The sequence below is a fragment of the Petaurus breviceps genome, unplaced genomic scaffold (assembly GCF_028583685.1).
Source record: "Petaurus breviceps papuanus isolate PSGF00001 unplaced genomic scaffold, PetGlider_PUasm1.0 90845, whole genome shotgun sequence".
In the NCBI taxonomy this organism is placed as follows: Eukaryota; Metazoa; Chordata; class Mammalia; order Diprotodontia; family Petauridae; genus Petaurus; species Petaurus breviceps.
In genome coordinates, this window is record NW_027187359.1 from 2,049,014 (window position 1) to 2,072,087 (window position 23,074).

A 23,074-nucleotide genomic window follows, 5' to 3' on the forward strand; every position below is an offset into this window, starting at 1 on the left:
AGCATCAAAAATGGAAAGGATGAAATGAACCACCCTTGATGAAATTAATGCAATTCTTAGGAGTTATTTTGCCCAATTATGTGCAGGTAAAACTTACAATCTAAGTGAAATAGATGAATATTTACAAAAATATCACCTGCCCAGATTAACAAAAGAAGAAATAAAATACTTTAATAATCCTCTCTTAGAAAAAAGAAATTGAACAAACCATCAATGAGCTCCCTAAGAAAAAATCCCTAGAATCAGATGGGTTCACAAATGAATTCTATTAGACATTTAAGGAACTATTAATCCCAATATTATACAAACTATTGGAATAAATAGGTAAAGAAGGAATCCTACCAAATTCCTTTTATAACACAAATGTGATTTTGATGCCTAAACCACGGAGTGCAAAAACAGAAAAAGAAAACTATAGACCAATTTCTTTAATGAATATCAATGCAAAAAAAAATTAAAATACTAGCAAGGAGACTACAGTAATATATCACAAACTTCATACACTATGATTAAGTGGGATTTATATCAGGAACACAGGGCTGATTTAATATTAGGAAAACTTTCAATGTAATTGACTATATCAATAACAAATACAACAAAAAATATATGATTGTATCAGTAGATGCATAAAAAGCTTTTGACAAAATACAAAGTCCATTCCTTTTAAAAAAAACACTAGAAAGCATAGGAATCAATGGAGCCTTTTTTAAAATGACAAGTAGTAGCTATCTAAAATCAAGAGCAAGCAGTATCTGTAACAGGATAACCTTGAAACCTTCCCAATAAGATCAGCAGTGATGTACATTATCACCAATATTATTCAATATTTTACTAGAAATGCTAGCTATATCAATAAGACAAGAAAAATAAATTGAAGGAATAAAAATAGTCAATGAGGAAACAAAAATATCACTCTATGCAGATGATATTATGGTATGCTTAGAGAATCCTAGAGAAACAATTTTTTAAAAAATAGTTGAAGAAAAATCAACTTTAGAAAACTTGAAGGATATAAAATAAACCCATATAAATTATCAGCATTTCTCTGTATTACCAACAAAACCCAGCAGCAAGTGATAGAAAGAGAAATTTCATTAAAATAACTGTAGACAATATAAAATACTTGAGAGTCTACCTGCCAAGACAAAGCCAGATATTCTATGAACACAACTACAAAACACTTTTTACATAAATACAGGTTTAAACAATTGGAGAAATATTAATTGCTCATGGGCAGGCTAAGCCAATATAATAAAAACAACAATCCCACATAAGTTAATTTACTTATTCAGTATCATACCAATCAAACTACCAGAGAATTATTTTATAGAATTAAGAAAAAAAGTAGCAAACTTCATTTGGAAGAACAAAAGGTCATGAATATAAAGGGAATCAATAAAAAAAAGTGTGAAGGAAGAGGCCTAGCAGTACCAGATTTCAAATTATATTACAAAGTGGTAATCAGTGGCACAGTGGATAGAGTGCCAGGCTTGGAACCAGGAAGACTTGTCTACCTAAGTTCAAATCTGGCCTCAGATACTTACCAGTGCTACCCTGGACAATCACTTAACCCTATTTTCCTCAATTTCCTCATATGTAAAATGAGCTGAAGAAGGAAATGGCAAGCCACTCCAGTGTCTTTGCCAAGAAAACCGCAAAGGGGTTCATGAAGAGTGGGACATAACTGAAAATGGCTAAACAAATCAAAATCATCAAACTAATCTGGTACTGACTAAGAAATAGACTGGCAGGTCAGTGGAATAGATTAGGTACACAACTCATAGTAATAAATGACCATAGTAATCTAGTGTTTGATAAACCCAAAGATCCAAGCTTTTAAGGTAAGAACTCAATATCTGACCAAAAATGCTGGGAAAATTGGAAAGCTGTTTGTCAAAAATAAGGCAGAGACCAATGTCTTGCACTATATGCACTATATATAAAGTCAAAATGGATAAAATGAGTTAGACATAAAGGGTGGTATCATCAGTAAACTAGGGAAGCATGGAAAAATATACCTGTCAAATCTATGGATAAGGGAAGAATTTATTACCAAACAAGAAATAGAGAGGATCACAGAAAGTAAAATAGATCATTTTGATTACATGAAATAAAAAAGGTCATACACAAACAAAACTAATGCAACCCAAATTAGAAGGAAAACAGGAAGCTGGGGGGGAGGGGAATTATCAGCAAGTTTTTCTGACAAAGGCCTCATTTCTCAAATATATACGGAACTGAGCCAAATTTACAAAAATGAGAGTCATTTTCCAATTAATAAATGATCAAATAATATAAACAATCTGTTTTCAGAAGAAGAAATCAAAGCTATCAATAGTCACATAAAAATGCCCTAAATCATTAATGATTAGAGAAATGTAAATTAAAACGACTCTGAGATACCACCTCACACTTATCAGATTGGATAACATAACAGAAAAGGAAAATTACAAGAGGGAGGAGGGGATGTGGAAAAAATAGGTTACTAGTTATGAACTGGTCCAACTATCCTGGAGAACAATTTGGAACTATACCCAAGAATATAGACTGTGCATACCCTTTTATCCAGCAATACCATCACTAGGTCTACATCCCAAAGAGATCATTACAAAAGGAAAAGGATCTATATGTACAAAAATATTTACAGTAAGTCTTTTGTGGTGGCAAAGAATTTGACATGAAGGGATGCCCATAAATTGGGGAATAACTGAACAATTTATGGTATATGATTATGATGGAATACTATTGTGCTATGAAAAATGTTCAGTAGGATGCTTTCAGAAAAATATGGAAAGACTTACATGAACTGATGCAAAGTGAAATAAGCTGAACCAGGAGAACACTGTACATAGTAACAGCAGTATTATAAGAATGATCAACTGTGAATGATTAGTTTTTCTCAGCAGTACAATAATCTAAGATAATTCCAAAGGACTCAGGATGAAAAATGTTATCCACCTCAACAGAAAAAACTGATAGAGTCTAAATGTAGATCAAAGCATACTTTTTTAAAACTTTATTTTTCTTGGAATTTTTTTTATCTCTATTTTCTTTCACAACCTGACTAATATGGAAGTATGTTTTGTATGACTGCACTTGTATAACCTATATCAAACTGTTTGCCTTCTCAAGTTGTGGGTGGTAGTGGAGGAAAGAATTTAGAACTAAAATTTAAAAATATATATATTTTTGTGACCTTGGGCAAGTCAACCCCAATTGCCCTCCAAAAAGCAAAAAAAAAAAAAAAAGAATGTTTTTACCTTTACATTTTACATGTAATTGGAAAAAAAAATTTTTTTTAATTTTCTTTAATAAAAAGAAATAACTAGAGGGATAGTTTTAGGAAAAACCTGGGAAGACTCCAATGAGTCATTTCAAAGTGAGCAGAATCAGAACATTGTACAGCAATAGCAATATTGTAAGGATGATCAACTCTGAAAGATTTAGCTGCAACAATCAAGACAATGATCCAAGACAGTTTCAAAGAATACATGATGAAAAATGCTGTCCACCTCCAGAGAGAATGCAGACTGAAGCATTTTTTTTTCAGCTTTCTCTATTTGTATTGTTTTAATTTGTTTGGGTTTTTTTTTGTAACATGGCTAATATGGAAATGTTTTTCATGACCTCATATATAATCAATATACAATTTTTTGCCTTCTCAAGAAAGAGGGAGGGATGTGAGGAAAGGAGAGAAATTGAAACTCAAAATTAGAAGGAAAACAGGAAACTGGGGGAAAATTAGCAGCAAGTTTTTCTGATAAAGGCCTCGTTTCTCAAATATATAGGGAACTTAGCCTAATTTATAAAAATGAGAGTCATTTTCTAGTTAATAAATGATCAAATAATATAAACAATCTGTTTTCATGGCTAATATGAAAATGTTTTTCATGACCTCATATATATAATCGATAAAAAAATTTTTGCCTTCTCAAGAAAGAGGGAGGGCTGGGAGGAAAGGAGAGAAATTGAAACTCAAAAACTTTAAAAATGGCTGTTCAAAATTTGATTCCATGTAATTGGGAAATATTTAACAAAATAAAAATAAATTTTAAAAAAGAAAATGCAGAATTTATGTCTCTGGGCTCCAAATCCAGGACTCTTTTACAGTATATCCCACTGCCTTTCCCAAGAAAGGGAAACTATTCTATTAGTGGTTTTTTTTCTCCTCTACCTGTAGGTGCTGTTCTGACCTACAGCTCCTGAATTCCCTAAACATAACTTCATATTTGTTGGCAGGAATACCAGAGACACAGAAAGATCTGTGGATAAAAAGGAGGTAGTGGAAGGAAAAGGAATAAGCATTTATAAAGGGCCTACTAAGTGCCTAAGCACTTTACAAATCAGGCCTTCAGGGATCATTTCATCCAACCCCTTCATCTGACAGATGGAGAAACAGGCTATGAAATGGGAAACTGATTTTTCCAAAGCTTTACAGTTAATGAGTGGAAGAGCCTCACCTAAGAAGAAACAGATGGTCTCAGAGAGACTGCAGAGGAGCATGCTGGGAGCTACGCTGCCCAGGACGCGTCCAATATGCATCTCCCGATGTTCCCCTGGGAGACGCGGCAGCCTCTGAAAGGAAAAAAAAGAACAGAATAATCTTTTTTTTTTTTTATGCATAGACCTTGTCACGTCACACCTCTGTTCTAAAATCATCAGTGGCTCCCTCTTGAAGACCAAGTAAATTTGCTTACTATTCCAGGCCTTTATAATTCAGCCTTATCTCAGATTACTCTCTTCAATGCACTCTCTGCTCCAGCTAAGCTGCTTTGTTGTCTGTCCTGTTTGGACACATACAGTACTCCCTACCCATGCTGTACCTCACACCTGACGTGCCCACCTACTTTGCCTGTTGAATTTTTCTCCATCCTCTAAAACCTAATTCAAATACCACCTATGCCGTGAAGCCATCCCTGACCTTTCCCCTCCTCTAATTAATTGTGATTTTCTGCTCAGACTTCATCTATCCAATCAAGTCTCTCAGTTCCACACATCACTTTGTTTTACATCCCTCAGGGCACTTACATTATAGGTGTACATTTTTGTGCTCATGTCTTTAAGTGTCTCTTATACCATAAGCCCCATGAGAGTAAAAGCTATACTTAATTTAAACTTTGTAACTACCCACTACCAAACTCTACTGTGCTGCCATCCACAGTATACTGCTGTCAGAAGGTGCTTAATAAACACTTATGAATGAATGAATGGGATCCCTAAGGCCACCAGCCTCCCAACAACTAAAATGTTCTACTTGTGTCTTTTCCCTAACACACATACATAATAGATTAATGAGCTCCTCTTTCTACATCATCAGCATCTTCAAACCACTGATCAACTCCCACCATTGGCAGTCCAACGCTTTCAGAGCTCCCAAAGCATCGACCCACCCAAATTCTCCTTTAACAGAGTTTCAAATCTCCCTGAAGCCTTGGCTGCTTCTGAATAAGTGACAGCAAGGACAGAAAGGATGCCCTCCAAAACACATCTCAGCTTTCCCAACCCTGGCCTACACAAACCCTCCCTAATCCTTTTTCATACCTGATACTCAAGAACAAAGATGAAGATGTTGTCAGCTCCAACAGCAAGCACAAGGAAGGGAACGACTTGAACGATCACCATAGAAGTGGGGATGCCCAAGTAGGAGAACAAGCCCATTGAGGAAAGGACAGATCCGAGCACCACCAGGATGCCTCCTAGGCCCAAAGTTACCTTGGAGTCCACCTGCAACAGAACCTAGTACCTTAAGCTCCACACAAAACAAAGGAGTACAGAGAAGAAAACAAACAAGACCCAAGGGAAAAACTCACTCCTACCTGCCTCCCTCCCACTGCTTCCTTCTCTTCATTCCTGAAGCCTAAGTTAATACAAGGTGAGCTTGAATGCTCCCTCCTTCCAGAAGAGAAAAGGGAGATCCACCAGTCCCCAGACAACCCCTGAGCCCCCACATCCCTATAGGCTCCTCACCAGTATACGGGACCAGCTGGAGTATCTACCCAAGGCCAGAGAAATGTACAGGAAGACGATGAAGTAGCTGCTTGTAAAGACAGGCACATCTTCAACTATGGTGCGGCTAATCTCATCTTCCAGAGAACGCTGTGGATGGACAAGTTTGGTGGAATTAAGGAAGGAACAGAAAGGGTTGGGGGTTATGAGGAAGAAAAGGGATGTCTTTGGTTAGGAGGACAGGTACACTCAGAAGGAGTGGGAAGAAGTCACTTAGTTTGTGTCCTATACCTCTGCCATGAAAGCGACTTCAAAGGTGCCTGCTGTACGGTCCTGGAAGTCTTTCATCACCTCCAGAAAGCGGTTCTCCCAGAGCTGAGCTTGCGCCAGGCGGGGATCCCCAGCAGGGTAGTTGTTCAGGGAGAAAGTCAGGAGGAGAGCATCAGCATTAGAATACTCCTGCCCTATGAAAAAGAGGAGGTGGAATCATGTGGACCCTTGGCCCCTCTTTTCTCAGCTTCCACAAGCTTACTTCCTTCATTGGGGAGCTTAGTCTGTCACAAACCCTGACTCATCATCTCTCATCTCTCACTCCCTATCCCTCACCTCCAGCTTATGAAATCTATCTCATCAAAGCCACCCCTTCTCCTCCCATGGCTCTAGACCCTACACCTTACCCTGCTGCAACTAGAGGAGAAGGTTTTGTCTAGCATTCTCCAGGCCCAGGCACAAAGAGAGGGCCATCTATGTGTGTCAGAGAAGGCAGCAGTGAGGGGTGTTACTCTGATGGTTTCAAACCATAACTCCTCCTCTCCCATCTCAATATGATGAATGGCAAGATCACAAAACTACAGAATTGTACAGCTAACAGGGTCCTCAGTGACCATCTAGACCTGGGGTGGGGAACCTGAGTTCTCGAGGCCACCGGTGGCCCTCTAGGTTGTCAAGTGAAGCCCTTTGACTGAATCCAAACTTCACAGAACAAATCCCTTTAGTAAAAGGATTTGTTCTGTACAACTTGGACTCAGTCAAAATGCTGCACCTGAGGACCTAGAAGGTCACATGTGGCCTTCAAGGCTGCAGGTTCCCTACCCCTGTTCTACTCCAACCCATATCCAAAAAGGAATCTCTACTCTGACACACCCAACAAATCATCATCTAGCCTCTTCCTGAAGACCCTGGGTAAGAGGGAAATCCATTATCTCTGAAGAAAGTTCATTCTGGGGCGTCCAGGTAGCACAGCGAGTAAGAGTACCAGCCCCAGAGTTGGGATGACCTGGGATCGAATCCAGGCTTAGACACTTAGCACCCACCCAGAAACACCTGGCTGTGTAACCTTGAGCAAGTTACTTAACCCCAATTGCTTAGGGGTGGCCAGGTGGCTCAGTGAGTAAGAGCACCAGCCCCAGAGTCAGGATGACCTGGGATCAAATCTGGGCTCTGATACTTAGCACCACACCCAGAAATAACTGGCTGTGTAACCTTGAGCAAGTTACTTTACCCCAATTGCTTTAAAAAAAAAAGTTCATTCCCTTTTGGGAAACCTCTAGTTGATAGGAAATCTTTCCAGACATCAAGCCTCAATTGTCCTCTTTCTAACTTTCCCCCTTTGTTCTTGGTTCTGCCCTGTGGGGCCAAATAGAACAATACTAATCCAGCTTTCACATGAAGCCCTTCATATGCTTGAAGATGACTAACACATCCCCCCATAACCTTTCCATTCAATTCCTGTGGGGAAAACTAAAACCATTTCTTGGTGTTTACTAAGAAATTTCACACATTCTTTATTTCAAGTTCCCTCTCACTGATCATCCTAAAATACCCAGCCATTCTTCACTGTGTCTTATGTGCCTCACTCATTTCCCCTTCTCTGGTCAGTGAGATGGCTTGTTCTTTTTACCTGGGTAACCTCCCACAGCAAGAAAGGGAAAGACAGGAGCCCCATAATCAGCAATGCAGCTCATAGCCAAGGACGTGCCATCCTGGAACGAGAGTGGGGAACTGAAAGGAGGGAAATGGAAAGAGAATTTAGAGACTGGCAACCAATATCTGACACTGACATCTCCCTTCCCTGACCCCTTTCTTCCACTCTATGGCAGTCATATAGTATCTGCCATTGTATCTTTCAGCCCAGCCCATCCCTATTCCCACCTCTCCAGCTACCACTCCCACACCATCTCATATAGAATCTGAGAGTTTTTGGAGTAGAGAGGGATCTCCAAGATTATTGAGTCTAATCCTCTCTCTCTCTTTTTTTTTTTTTTTTTGGAGGACAATTGGGGTTAAGCGATCTGCCCAAGGTCACAAGGCTAGTAAGTGTCAAGTGTCTGAGGTCAGATTTGAACTCAGGTCCTCTTGACTCCAGGGCCTGTGCTCTACTCACTGTGCCACCTACCTGCCCAAACACTCTTATTTTTGCATAGATTGCTCCCCCATACCTGGAATGGACTCCCTCTTCCCTTCTATCTTTTAAAATCCCTAGTTTGGGGGCGACTAGGTGGCACAGTGAGTAAAGCGCCGACCCCAGAGTTGAGAGGACCTGAGTTTGGTTCCGGCCTCAGACACTTAACACCCACACAAAAATACTAGCCATGTAACCTTGGCCAAGTTACTTAACCCCAATTGCCCTCCAAAAGGCAAAATAACAAATAAAATAAAATGAAATGAAATGAAATAAAAAAAAATAAAATCCCTAGTTTGCTTCAAAACTCAGGTTGAACTCTACCTTCTATATAAGGATTTTCTTGATCTTCCCCAACTGTTAGTACCCTTCCCTGTCCCTCCCCTATTACCTTATCTTTATGTGTTTATTTTGCATATATTGTGTGTATATTTCATAATATATCCATGTTGTTTTCCCCCAATTGAAACAGAGGCTCTTGTAGGGCAGAGACTATTTTTGTCCTGTTGTCTATCACGGTGCCTGGCTCCTAAGAAGACTTAAATGCTTGTTGAAAGACTCATTGAGTTTGCAAATCAGCTAGCTGAGGACCAGAGTCTGAATAAGTTGCCCAAGATCACATGGCTCATAGTGGCAGAGGCAAAACTAGGCAAAAAAACAGGGACATTTTAACTCCAGGGCATCTCCTTCTACCTCATTCCTCTTCTTCAGCAGGAAGGAGGCACTCCTTGGAGGACTTGGGCAAGGACAACCAAAGGAGAAACATATGCTCAAAGAGTGCCTTCTTGTTCCTGCCATTCTCCTTCAGCTCTTAATCATAATAATATTTTCACTCTCATTTTGAAGCTCCAAAATATGTGTGGAGATGAAAGAGAAAAGGAGAGAAAAAGGAAAAAGCTTTTATATAGTAGGTACTTTGTGCCAAGTATTGTGCAAAAACAATGTACAACTATCTCACTTTAGAGTATCTCATTTGATACAACAACCCTGTGATGTAAATGCTTTTATTATCCCCATTTCATAGCTGAGGAAACTGAGGCAAAGCAGCTTGCCTAGGGTCACACAGCTAGTAAGCATTGGAAGCTGAATTTGAGGTCTTCCCGACTCCACACCCAGCTCTTTTAGAAACCAACAGTTCCAAAAAATCAGAGTCCAAATGTGATCGAGATCCCAGGAAAAGCATGGCTGTTGTCTGGGCCTCTTTAAAGGAAAGGAGCTATCTTCTTAGGGGTCTTTATGGGCCCCAGTCTTCTCCAAGCTAATTTATGCAGAAGGGGTTAAGTTAGTAAAAGGTGGTGTAGGAAAAACCAAATAGATTAATGAGGGGAAAAAAACTGGATCAGACCCATCTTGGTCTGGGGGCAGAGTTGCCAAGTCTAGAGATTTGGACTGTAGTTTCCCAAAATTCCCCTCCTCATCTTTCAGTGATTAAGAGGTACAGACATAGCACACAGCCAAGTCTAAAGGGTGGGTATGAGCCAGAAGGGCCTAATGGGATAATAAGAACAAAGTTCTGGGGTAGAATTTTTTGGCTCCTGTCCCTCTGGAGGCTTTGGCTCCATCTTTATGGGGCCACACCACATAGACTCCGAGAGGCCAGGGATGTATTTTTCCAGGGCTCAAGTTTCCATCTGCCAGACCCAGCCTCTGTGAAGATGACCAACAAGAGGGGAGGTAATGGGAAGTCTTGACAGTATCAGACAGGCTGCCCTCTTAGCCTAGGAGACAACCTACCTAGACAACACATTTTCTCATTTGCACAGTTCCCTGGCCCTCTCACTGTAGCCAAGGAAGCAGCATGAGCTTGAATCAGGGCAGGGAAAATGGAGTCTGGAGGCCCTGCCCAGCAGAGAGCAAAGGAAGGCCTTATCTTTGGCATCAGGAGGCTCCCAAGGTCAGAGCCTACGGCTGTGTTGGCAGCCAGGTCAGAGTGTGAACTTTTCAAGCCTGAACTCTGAAAGATTTCTTGGCCAGAGTGTGAAAAAAGAGAAACGTTAGAGTTTTGGGGGTTTTGTTTTGTTTTTTTTTTTTTTTTTCAAAAAACAGTTTCGCTTTTCAATTCCATATGTCCCTTTTGGTGTTTCTGAACAGCAAAGAAGGGGTGAAGGAAGATTCCAGGGAAAAAGTAGAGTGAGTAGAGGGTTAAAAGTTTGGCCTGAGGTAAAAAGCACTGAAGAAGACAATTAGAAAGGCAGCTTGGCATAGTGCCAGGCACACAGTAGGTGTTTAACAAATGTTTGTTGATTGATTGACAGCTAGCCTCTCAGAATCTTGCTGAGGAAAGTCACTTCTCAATAATCCTGGGAAATGTGCTAAGATTTTAACTATGATATGCATTAGGAGAGGGGAGGTCTTCCTCACTAAGAGCTCCATACACCACTGAAATTACAGATCTCGATACACACAAACAAAAAAGATCACTGATTGTCTTCCTTGATTTTTGGGTGACCTTGGACAAGAAGTTGCTTCCCTTCTCTCCTTTAGTTCCCTCATCTGTAAAATGAAAGAGTTGGACTAGATGACGTCCAAGGTCCCTTCCAGCTCAGATATTCTATGAGGTTGCTGCCTTCTTGGTGGTGCCTTGACAATACCACCTGGTACTTGGCTGTCTTCTCCTCAACCCTGTTGCTGGGACCAGAGACCATGTCCTGGAAGACTTAACCCTCTGGTAAAGCTCTGGCACTCCCAACTCTAGGGTCCTCATTGTCCTGATTGTCCTGATAGCTGGTCCTGGATGTGGTTTGCTTTATAGCCCATCCTACCCTGATGCTGCTTGTAAAACCTTCCTGCTCCCCCTGCCAGCTCTGGAATCAAAATCAGAACATGCTCCTAGAAAGAGTATGTCTATCAGTCCATTCCCATATTGCTCCACTCACCATCTCTATGACTTTTATGAACTGAAACATCCCTCCCTGACCATCATTCTCTTACATATACTATCTCCCCATGTTACAATGGAAACTCCCCAAGGGCAGAGACTATCTCATTTTTGTAACTGTATTCCCAGAATTTTGTTGGGCATTAATAAGTGCTTTTATATTCATTGATAAAGTGCTGAACTTGAAGTCAGGGAGCCCTGGGTTCAAATCCTGCCTCTGACATGACGGAGGGCAAGTCACTTCATGTCTCTGATCCCTCTCAACTTCCTCATTTGTTACAAGGGTAGAGTGACTTATAGGACCTACCTCACAAGGTTGTTGTGAGTCAAATCAGAGAATGTCTGTCAAGTGCTTTAAAATCTCTCAAGTCCAATAGAATAACCAACTGTTGCTGTCATTATTTATTGCCCTATGTGCTAGTAATTTTGAGAAAGGTACCTCACCTTGGACTGAAGTGGACAAATCAGTGGGGCTTTCTGAGTCCTAGTTCTCCTTGTTGACCCTCCCTTCCCCTGCCCCCCAACCCCAGAGGATCTCACTTGGCACAATAGAGAAAGTGGTCTCTCCAGTTCACTTCGTCTGTGCGCCCTCCCAGGGTCTGGTTGGCAGTGAGTAGGAAGTTGGTGCGGTTACTCTGGAAGTACTGCAAGAAACTGTTGATGCAGCAGTCCTCCAGGCTGGGATTTTTGGGGTTGAGAGGTGCATAACAGAAGTCCTTTAGGGAGATATTACGTTGCTCTTCCTCTGACCAGACTTCCATATACCTCAGCTCTTCTTGCAGCTCTAGCACCTGAAGGAGCAAGGGCTCTTTCAAAATGCCACTGAAGATCTTAGGTCCAAGAAGCAGGGAATCATAGGTGTAGCTAAGGTGTGTAGGAGCTGTCAAGATCACTTGGTTGGTGCGGAAGAAAGGCCCAAAATAGCGGTCATGTAATTCCTTCTCCCTCTTGGCCTGGCTATTGGGACTTGACCACAGCTCCACTGGATCCGTGGTCAGCTCCAGGAAGACCATACCACATGTCAGTCCTATTACTAGTGCTGCAGACAGACATAAAACTACCTTTGGCCATGAGGCCACCCATGTGCCCCAGCTCTGGAAGAGGTTGCCAAGGATGATGTGGGCAAAGTAGCTAACCCTGTCCAAGCAGCCTGTGTCCTTCTTGGGCATCCTGTCCCTTTTTTTGAGGCAACGATGAACCACGAGGAAAATGAAGAATGAGACAAAGACAAGAGAGAGGAGGATTACCAGGACCACCCCAGCGTTCATCCTCCCTATGCGGAAGGTTAAATCCAGCTTGGGAGGGTGTACAATGGCAGGACAGGACAAGGCACAGTCCTGGCAAGAGCATGCCTCAGAATCATTACCCCGAGTCTCGTTGCAGCCCCATATTTCTGCATCCAGGGCCTCCATCCCATCCCCTGGAACTTGGTCAGGCTGCAAGAGATGAAAGTGAACTTCCACGGGAGCAAACCCATTCCCTATGTCACCCTGGTAATCGAGCCAACGTTGGGCATTACAGAGATCAGAGCCATAGACCCCACACATGGTACCTATAGCCAAGCTGCCAGATGAAGGGATTTGCACCTTGCTGCAGGAATTGTAGGCCCGCTCTGCAAAATTCTGTGTGTAGAAAGCATCATAGGCCACCACCTTGGAGAGGTTAGTCCCTGCAATGTCCAAGATGCGGGTAACATTTATGAAAACACTCTGGTTAGAGCTACAGGTGTTCTGGCAGTGCAAGCTGGCAAAGTTCTCGGAACAGGTTGGGCAGCGGTTGAGAAGGGCCTTCGTCACCACCATGCTATTCTGTAGAGCCACAAGCTGGCTGATAGAGCAGCAGGCATAAGTAGAGTCAGGGCCTTGGTACAGCCGGGGGCAGATCTGATTCAAGAGCTGCAAATGGTACCCACTGAGTTTGCGGGCTGGAGTATTGGATAAACAAGACACGTTGGCCAGCTGGATGAGACCACCGGACAATTCAGGGTTTTCTCCACAGTCATCATAGAAGGCACACATGCCAGGTTTCCGCTGAGGAGTGTAGTTCTCTGCATGGACCTGAGGAAGGGACCCATTAGAAGTATCCTCCTGTGCCCACATCACCTGACAATCTGAGGCTACCACCCAGTCCTCATTATAAAGACAGACACAAACATTCTAATATTGTCCCCAAGCTTAAAGCTCTGGATCCCTTTATTTTTGCCCCCTTCAGGGTGGTTCTGTCTCTTTGTTTTATGACAGGCTTTAACCCTCCACCTCAGCAAAGTAGTTTTAGGAAGTAGGTCTTAGACCAAGTGAGAATAAATGACATAGACGGTGTCAGTGCTGAGGCATGATACATGCCCCTGCTGCCTCCTCCTCCCTCTCCCAATTTCCTGGACATTTTTTCCAATCTTCCTGGTTCTTTGAACTTGTGAGTTTCACCAAAATTATGGAAAGACAAGAGAATGGGAACTGCATTGAAACCCTTAGAGTCAATAGCCTCTATTCCCAATGAAAGAGAATTTCCATGTCAGATGGGAATTGTCTACCTAACAGGTTTTAATATCCTCCAGAAAACTGGCCTGAGAACTTCCAGCCTTCTGATCCCCAAAGGGGTAAGCCTAGCACAGGGGAAAGAGCACTGGGTCAAGTCAAAGAACCTAGGCCCCAATTCTGACTCTTCCATTTACTCCTTATGTCAGGTACATTGCCTCTCTCAACCCCAGTTTCCTCATTTGCAAAATGAGAAGGTTGGGCTTTTATTGACTTCCTCAAACACTTCTAGCTCTAAATCTATGGTCCAAAGACCAAAGACAAAAATCAGGCAGTCCCAGTGCTGCCAAACCCCTTTGATTGCACATTTTAGCACTGTGCCTCTTACTCTTCTTGAGGAATGTGGAGGGAGACAAAGAAACCAGTAACTCACCAAATGCAGGAGGACCACCAAGGGCAGCACTCCCCTCAGCCCAGGCTCCACCATCTCAGTGCCAAGTAAGGGAACAAGTAAAGAGAGCAGGAAGGAAGCTCAGGGAAGCTGCCAAACCAGCCCTTGATTAGGAGAGGAATGAATTAGCGGTATAATTCCTCCTGGTATTAATCTGACCTGACTTGGTCAGGAACCAATGGGATGGGCCTGAGTTAATAATCCACTATATCCAGGTATCCTAGTCCAAGTATCAGGAATCCTCCCTCTTTCCTGATAAAGGATCTAGGATTCAGAAGAAACCTTTGCATAGGAGGGAGAAGTTGGGAATTGGCACCCCTGGGGTATATTTCTAGCTTTCCTACCCTTTATCCTTTTCCTTCCCTCTTTCTTCTCCTCTGTCTTTGCCTCTGTGCCCCCCTCTCCTTGCCTCTCTCTGTAACACCTCAGTCTGATTTCCCTACTCTGGGATCAGGGTGAGGTCTCACTCTGGGCTCTGAACACACCCAGTGTACTGTCATCCTTAGGAACAATAATAAGAGTATTGTTGACATTGGGGGAGAGCTGAGGGTAAATGGCTCAAGACATTCAGTCCCCCCCTTTCTAAAGAGATGGGGAAAGGAAGAATGGTTCAATTCGATTCAACAAGCATTGATTAAGGATCTACTGTGTGCTAGGCATTGGAAATACACATAGCAAAGAAAACAGCACCTGTCCTCCAGGAGCTTCCATCTGTCACAGATAAATAGATATACAAAATATGTAAAATAAATATGAAGTGGGTGCTAGGGAAGGAAAGATTAATATCTGGGAGCATCAGGAAAGTCTTGATAAATGAGGTGGTGCTCAAACTGAGCCTTGACCAGAGCCAGAGAGTCTGATAGATAGGAGATGAGGAGGGAAAGCATTCCAGATATGAAGGGCAATCTTCACAAAGGCACAAGGGGGAGGGAAGGGGGGAGAAAAGGAAAACAAAAGAAGAAATTGACATGATAACTTTATTATATATTTAAAAGGAATAGCGAGCTGTATATAATAGATTTACAGTTTCATGTACAATTATCTTTTTTATTATACTATGTTGTGGAAATGTTTGTTTTATTTCATAAAGTAAAAAGAAAATAAATTAAAGAAAAAAGAAAGGCATAGAGGTCAGAAACTTACAGGCAGCAGCAAATCATTGAGTTTGGCTCAAAAATAGAGTGGAGAGAGGGTAGAGGAGGTTGGCATGTATATATGAAAGGGTAGTATTGGGAAATTAATCTGGATAAAACAAGCTGGAACTGGACTCTGAGAGGCTTTAAACATTAATAGGTGCAACCTTCTGAACTACAGGTGAAAGAACTTGGAATCAGTAAGTAATTCTTAAATTTCCTTTCCTCTGTTTCTCTTTTCTCTTTCCCATACAATTCCTTGTTGGGCTAAGAAGAAGAAAGGAGGAAATTTAAAGATTGGCTAGGGAGGGGGCGGCCAGGTAGCACAGCAAGTAAGATTACCGGCACCAGAGTCGGGATGACCTGGGATCGAATCCAGGCTCAGACACCTAGCACCCACCCAGAAACACCTGGTCATGTAACCTTGAGCAACTTACTTAACCCCAATTGCTTAAAAAAGAAAAAAAAAGATTGGCTAGGGAGTCCCCTAGGTGGTTTGCCTCTCCCCTTATTAGCAGCAGGTGTATCCCTGCCCTCTGCTCCCCATGCTTGATAGGGATCTCTCTGGTTTTCCTTTACTTTCCCTATCAATCAGAATGGGGCCTTGGCCTTGACACTCCTTAGGGACTAGATAATGGTGATTTGTGGGTGTTGGAGAATATTTTCCACCTGGTTCTTTCAAGCCTTTCTGCATCATTCTTCGAACAGAATTTCCCACAAGGCAAGAATATATATATAACCTATACCTCCAAAGACACCAAAGAAAGAGGAAAAAGACCCATAGGAACAAAAAAATTAATAGTAGCTCAGTGTCAAAGAAATGGAAACTAAGGGAGTGCCTATTAATCCAGGAATAGCTGAAAAAATTATGCTGCAGTAATATAATAGGATACTATTGTACTAAAAAATGACAAAAAGGATGGTTTTGGAGAAAACTGGAAAGACCTGTATGAACTGATGTAAATAGTGAGTAGAATCAGGAAAACAATTTATACAATAACAATATTGTAAAGATAAGTAAGTGAAAGAATTAAGAATTCTGACAAATACAATGACCAATCATGATTCCAGAGGGATGATGAGGTAGCAACGCTACCCAACTCCCGCCAGAGAGGCAATGGGCTTACATTATAGAATGAGACATACATTTTAGGACATGGTCAATATGGGAATTTAGTATGTTTAACTATGTATATATGTTATAAAGGATTTCTTTTTCTTTTAATTGGGGGATAAGTGGAGAGGAGAAAAAATTAATACTTGTTAACTGAAAAAATAAAATGTTACAAAAAAATAAAGTGTATACATTTTTTTTAAAAATCTACTAATGGGGGCAGCTAGGTGGCGCAGTGAAAAGAGCACCGGCCCTGGAATCAGGAGGACCTGAGTTCAAATCCAGCGTCAGTCACTTAACACAAAAAGTAGCTGTGTGACCTCGGGTAAGTCACTTAACCCCAATTGCCCTCCCCCCAAAAATAAAAAAAAATAAAAATCTACTAATGATCTAACTTATCACCATACCCGAAATAGGTGCAGTGATTTATTGAGAGCCACTTACAGGTGGCTGTTGTCCAGTCCTGTTCCACTCTTTATGACCCTATTTGGGGTTTTCTTGGCAAAGATACTCTCCATAAATAAAAAGTTAAACATAGTAAATTCCCAGACCCCATTTTCCCCACTACAGTTTTGACCTCTTTATTTAGCTCCATATATATTTTTTAAACCATCCCCTTCTTTTCCTCTGGCCATTCTCTCCATTTACTTGAGATGCCTAATCTTCTCCTGAGGACAATCCACCTCCTCCAAATCCCCCACAGTCTATCATCATACTTCTAAAAGAGCAAACCTCGAAAGCACCATGGGGTGCAGACCTTCTCAGGAAGCATGAGGCACCCTCTGTAATTCCCACGGCCTCAAGTAAGATAGAAGGAACTCAAGCTCCATAGTTGAAAGAAGGATACAATGGGGTTCAGGCTGGTTTGCACAAGAAATGTGAGAGACAGGTGAACTCCAAAGGAGATGCAAGACACAACCTGAACTCTGAAGAAGTGAGGTATAGGCTGACCTTCTAGATATGGACTTGTCCTGGTCAGATCACATCTGGAGCAGTGTTCTGTTGTAACTATCATACTTTATGAAGTACATTGATAAGCTGGAGCAAACTGAGGAGGGCAACCAGAATGGTTATGGACCTTGAAATCATGTCACAGGAAGATTGTCTAAAAAAACTGACAATGCTTACCCTAGAGAAGGGAAGAGGAGTGGTGGGGCCGGGGGGACAGAGATAGAAGTGCTGATGATAACTTTCTGCATGTATTTGAAGAATTGCCTCCCAGAGGGGAGATCGAACTTGTTCTGTTTGGTTCCAAATAATCAACACCAGGGCAATGAATAGACGTTATAGGAAAGGAGCCAAGATGACAGAGGAACAAAAAGCAGCACTGCTGAGCTCCACTCCCTTTCTGACCCCAAAATTCCTCTAAATAGATCTAGAAAATGCACCAGAGCAAATCCTATTGAGGAAATCCAGAAGAAAGTCACAATGAGTCATTTTTCCAGGCCAGGCTGGCATGAGAAAACAGAGAGGGATGACTGTGATCACTAACAATAGAGTCTGGGGGGCGGCCAGGTAGCACAGCGAGTAAGAGCACTGGCTCCAGTGTTGAGAAGACCTGGAGATCGAACCCCGGGCTCAGACACTTAGCACCCACCCAGAAACACCTGGCTGTGTAACCTTGAGCAAGTTACTTAACCCCAATTGCTTAGGGGCGGCCAGGTGGCTCAGTGAGTAAGAGCACCGGCTCCAGTGTCAGGATGACCTGGATCAAATACGGGCTCAGATACTCAGCACCACACCCAGAAATAACTGGCCATGTAACCTTGAGCAAGTTACTTAACCCCGATTGCTTTAAAAAAAAAAAAAAACAATAGAGTCTGGCCAGGAACACAATGTGCGTGAAGCTTAGTTCATCTTCCATTCAGCCACCAAAATGATTTTCCTAAAATGCAGGTCTGACCATGTCACCTCTATACTCATGAACTCCACTGGTTCCTTATAACCTCTTGGATCAAATGTAAAATGGCCTTCAAATCCCTTCAAAACCTAGTCCCCTTTCACCTTTCCAGTCTTCACACACCTTGATCTCTGACATATTCTCTTCAATTCAGGGACACAAGATACTCTATTTCTTGATCCTGGGGATTTTCTCTGGCTGTCATATATGCCTGGAATGCTCTCTTTCTTTATCTATGCCTCTGGGCCTCCCTGGTTTCCATCAAATTTCATCTGAAGTTCCACTTTCTCAAGAAACAATAAAACAAAGTCAAAAGAATGAAAAAAATAGAAGAAAATATGAACTATCTCAGAAAAACAACTGACCTGGAAAATAGATTGAGAAGAGATAATTTAAGAATTGTTGGGCTATTTGAAAACCATAATAAAAGAGAGCCTAGAAATCATATTTCAAGAAATTATAAAGGAAAACTGCCCAGATATCTTAGAACCAGAGGACAAATAGAAATTGAAAGAATTCACCAATCACCTCCTGAAAGATATCTTAAAATGAAAACTCCCAGGAATATTACAGAGAGTCTTGCTTTACATAAATTCATACACACACACACATAAAGACATATATACATACATATACACATACATATATATATATATATACATATATATTCAAAGAGGGAAGAAGGGTATAGAAATTCATATTGCCCAACAGGGAAGGAAAATGAGGAATTAAGAGAAAGGGAGGAAGGTGTAAGAGGAAGAGCAAATTAAGGAATGCAGTGGTAAAAAGCAAAACAGACTTTTGAGGAAGAACAGGGTTTAAAAAAGAGAGAGAGAAGGATAAACAGAAGAAAATAGGACTGAGGGAAATATGCAGTTAGCAATCATAACTATGAATGTGAATGGAATGAATTCACCCATAAAATGGAAGCAGACAGCAGAATGGATTAGAAACCAGAATGCATCAACATATCGTTTACAACAAAAACATTTGAGTTAAACCAAAGAACTGGAGCACAGCCTAACACACTTCAGCAAAAGTAAAAAACAAAAAAAGCAGGGATAGCAATCATGATCTTAAACAATTAAAAAGCAAAAATAAGCCTAATTAAAAGAGGTAATCAGTGACACTACATTTTGCTAAAAGGTACCAAAGACAATGAAGTAATATCAGTACTAAATCTATATACACCAAATGGCTTAACAGACAAATCCTTTAAGGAAAAGTGAAATAATTATAAGAGGAAATAGACAGGAAAACTATACCAGTGGTAGACTTCATTTTATCCTTCTTAGAACTAGATAAATCTAACCATAAAATAAATAAGAAAGAAGTTAGGGAGATGAACAGAATTTTAGGAAAATTATATATGATAGAGTTTTAGGAAAACCCAAATGGAAATAAAAAGTATACCTTTTTTTCAGCTATATATGGCACCTTCACAAAAATTGACTGTGCATTATAGCATAAAGACCTCACAAAAAAGTGCAGAAAAAAAGGTTAAATGTACCCTTTTTAGACCGTGATGCAATAAAAAGTATATTTAATAAAGGACCCTGGAAGCAGAAATTAAAGATTAATTAGAAACTAACTAATCTTATCCTTAAGAGTTGAGTCATAGAATAAATCGTAAAAACAATCAGCAATTTCATTAAAGATCATGATAACAATAAGACAACATACTAAAATTTGTGGGATGAAGCCAAAGCAGTGCTTAGAGAAAATTTTATATCTCAAAACACATCAATAAAAAAGAAAAAGAGCAGATCAATGAATCAGGCATATAACTAAAACCAACAAATTCCCATATTCCCAAAATAGAAATCCTTAAAATCAAAGGATAGATTAATAAAAACTGACAGCTAAAAAATTTGAACTAACAAATAAAACTAGGAGTTGGTTTTATGGGGAAAAAATAAACTAGACAAACCATTGACTAATTTAATTAAAAAAGAAAAACAAATTGTAATATCAAAAATGAGAAGGGTGGATGCACCACCAATGAAGATGAAATTGCTCAATTATATGTCAATAAAACTGACAATCTAAACGAAATGAATGAATATTTATAAAAATATAAGCTGCCCAGATTAACAGAAGAGGTAGAATACCTAAATAACCCTATCTTAGAAAAGGAAATTGAACAAGCCATCAATGAGCTCCCTAAGAAAATTCCCTAAGACTAGATGCATTTATAAGTGAATTCTACCAAACATTTAAAGAATAATTAATTCCAATACTATACAAAATATTTGAAAAAAATAGGTAAAGAAGGAGTCTTGTTAAATTCCTTCCTTTATACCTAAACTAGGAACAACAAAAACAGAGAAATAAAACTATAGACAAATTTCCCTAATGAATATTGATGGAAAATTTTAAATACAATATTAGCAAGGAGACTACAGCAGTATACCACAAAGATCATATATTATGACCAGGTAGGATTTATACCAGGAATGCAGGTCTGGTTAATATTAGAAAAAACATCAACATAATTGACCATATCAATCACAAAAAACAACAAAAATTATATAATTATGTCAAGTGATGCAGAAAAAGTTCTTGACAAAATACAATATTCATTCTTATTAAAATCACTAAAAAGCAAAGAAATAAATAGAGCCTTTCTTAAAATGACAGATAATAGGGGCAACTAGGTGGCACAGTGAATAAAGCACCAACCCTGGAGTCAGGAGGACCTAAATTCAAATCTGTCCTTATACACTTGACCCACTCAATAGCTCTGTGACCTTGGGCAAGTCACTTAACCCCAATTGCCTTGCCTTCCCCCCTCCAAAAAAAAAATGACAAATAGTATCTAACAAATACCAAGAGCAAGGATTATCTATAATGGGGATAAACAAGGAACCTTCTCAATAAGACCAGGATTGAAGCAAAATTGTCCATTTTTACCATTTTTATTCAACATTGTTCCAGAAATGCTAGCTATAGCATGAGACAAGAAAAAAAGAAGTTGAAGAAATAAGACTAGAAATGAGGAAGCAAAAATATCTCTTTGCAGATGAGATGATGGTATATTAGAGAATCCTAGAAAAATCAACTAAAAAAACTAGTTCAAACAATTAATAATTTTAATAAAGTTGCAGGATAGAAAATGAGCACATAAATCAGCAGCATTTCTACATGGTACCAATATAACCTAGCAGGAAGAGATAGAAAGAGAAATTCCATTTAAAATAACTGCAGACAGTATAAAATACCTGGGAGTCTACCTACCAAAAGATACCCAGGAACTATATAAACACAATTACAAAACACTTTCCACACAAATAAAAACAGATTTAAGAATTAGAGAAATATTATTTGCAATTATAATTTGCTAATACAATTTGCTAATTATTTGCTATTCTACCTAAATTAATTTACTTATTCAGTGACATACCTATCAAACTACCAAAGAATTATTTTATAAAGCTAGAAAAAATAATAAAATTAATCTGGAAGAGCAAAAGGCCAAGAGTATCAAGGAAATCAATGGGGGGGGGGGGAAGTAAAGGAAAGCAACCTAGCAGTATCAGACTTCAAACTATATTGCAAAGTGGTAATCATCTAAATAATCTGGTACTGGAAAGAAATAGAGTTGTTGATCAATGAAATAGATTAGGAATACAATATACAGTAGTAAATGGCCATAGTAATCTAATGTTTGATAAACCCAAAGATCCAAGCTTTTGGGGTAAGACCTCACCATTCAACAAAAACAGCTGGGAAAACTGAAAAGCAGTCTAAAAGTACCTAAGCAGAGATCTACATCTCACTGTATCTCATTGTATACCAAGATATGGTCAAAATGGGAACATTATTTAGACATAAAGGGTGATATCATAAGCAAATTAGGGGAGCATATCTGTCAAATCTATGGACAAGGGAAGAGTTTATAACTAAACAAGAGATAGAGAAGATCACAGGAGGTAAAATGGATAATTTTGATTACATGAAATTAAAAAAGGTTTTGCATAAACAAAACTAATGCAGTCAAACTTAGAAGAAAAACAGGAAACTGGGGCGAGGAGGGGACTTTTACCAGTTTTCTGATCAAGAATTCATTTCTCAAATACATAGGAAACTGAGACAAATTTTAAAATAAGAGCCATTCCCCAGTTGATAAATAGTCAAATGATATAAACAGGAAGTTTTCAGAAGAAGAAATCAAAGCTATCAATAGTCATATGAAAAAAAATGCTCTAAATCACTATTGATTAGAGAAATTCAAACTAAAACAACTTTGAGGTACCATCTCATATCTGTTAGATTGGGTAGCACGACAGAAAAGGAAAACGACAAACTCTGGAGTGAATGTGGAAAAATAGGGACACTATTGCATACTAAGTATACTGTTGATGGAGTTCTGGGCTGGTCCAACCTTTCTGGAGAAAAATTTGGAACTATGCCCAAAGGGTTTATAAAACTCTGCATACCCTTTGACCCAGCAATACTACTACTAGATCTGTATTCCAAAGAGATCAAAGGAAAAAGGACCCATATGTGCAAAAAATATTTAAAGCAGCTCTTTTTGTGGTGCCAAAGAATTGGAAATGGAGGATATACCAATCAACTGTGTAATTACTGAACAAGTTGTAGTATATGTTTGTGATGGAATATTGTTACGCTACAAGAAATGATGAGGGAAATAGTTTCAGAACAACCTGGGAAGACCCACATGAGATGATGCAAAGCGAAGTGAAATCAGAAGAACATCATGAGCAGTAACAACAATATTGTAATGATGTTCAACTGTGAAAGACTTAGCTACTCT

The 23,074-nt window shown here is 39.9% G+C and overlaps 1 protein-coding gene across 1 annotated transcript in view; it reads right to left on the reverse strand.

Annotated features, from left to right (window-relative positions):
* Positions 1-14,186, reverse strand: part of NPC1L1 (NPC1 like intracellular cholesterol transporter 1) — a 39,029-nt gene extending 24,843 nt beyond the window's left edge. The window contains exons 1-7 of the mRNA XM_069071874.1: positions 14,133-14,186; positions 11,766-13,282; positions 7,847-7,947; positions 6,238-6,410; positions 5,968-6,096; positions 5,542-5,724; positions 4,461-4,575 (exon numbers count right to left, since the gene is read on the reverse strand). Of these exons, the coding sequence (XP_068927975.1) occupies positions 4,461-4,575; positions 5,542-5,724; positions 5,968-6,096; positions 6,238-6,410; positions 7,847-7,947; positions 11,766-13,282; positions 14,133-14,186 (2,272 nt within the window). The remainder of the gene's footprint in view (positions 1-4,460; positions 4,576-5,541; positions 5,725-5,967; positions 6,097-6,237; positions 6,411-7,846; positions 7,948-11,765; positions 13,283-14,132) is intronic.
* Between the last annotated feature and the right edge of the window lie 8,888 nt (positions 14,187-23,074).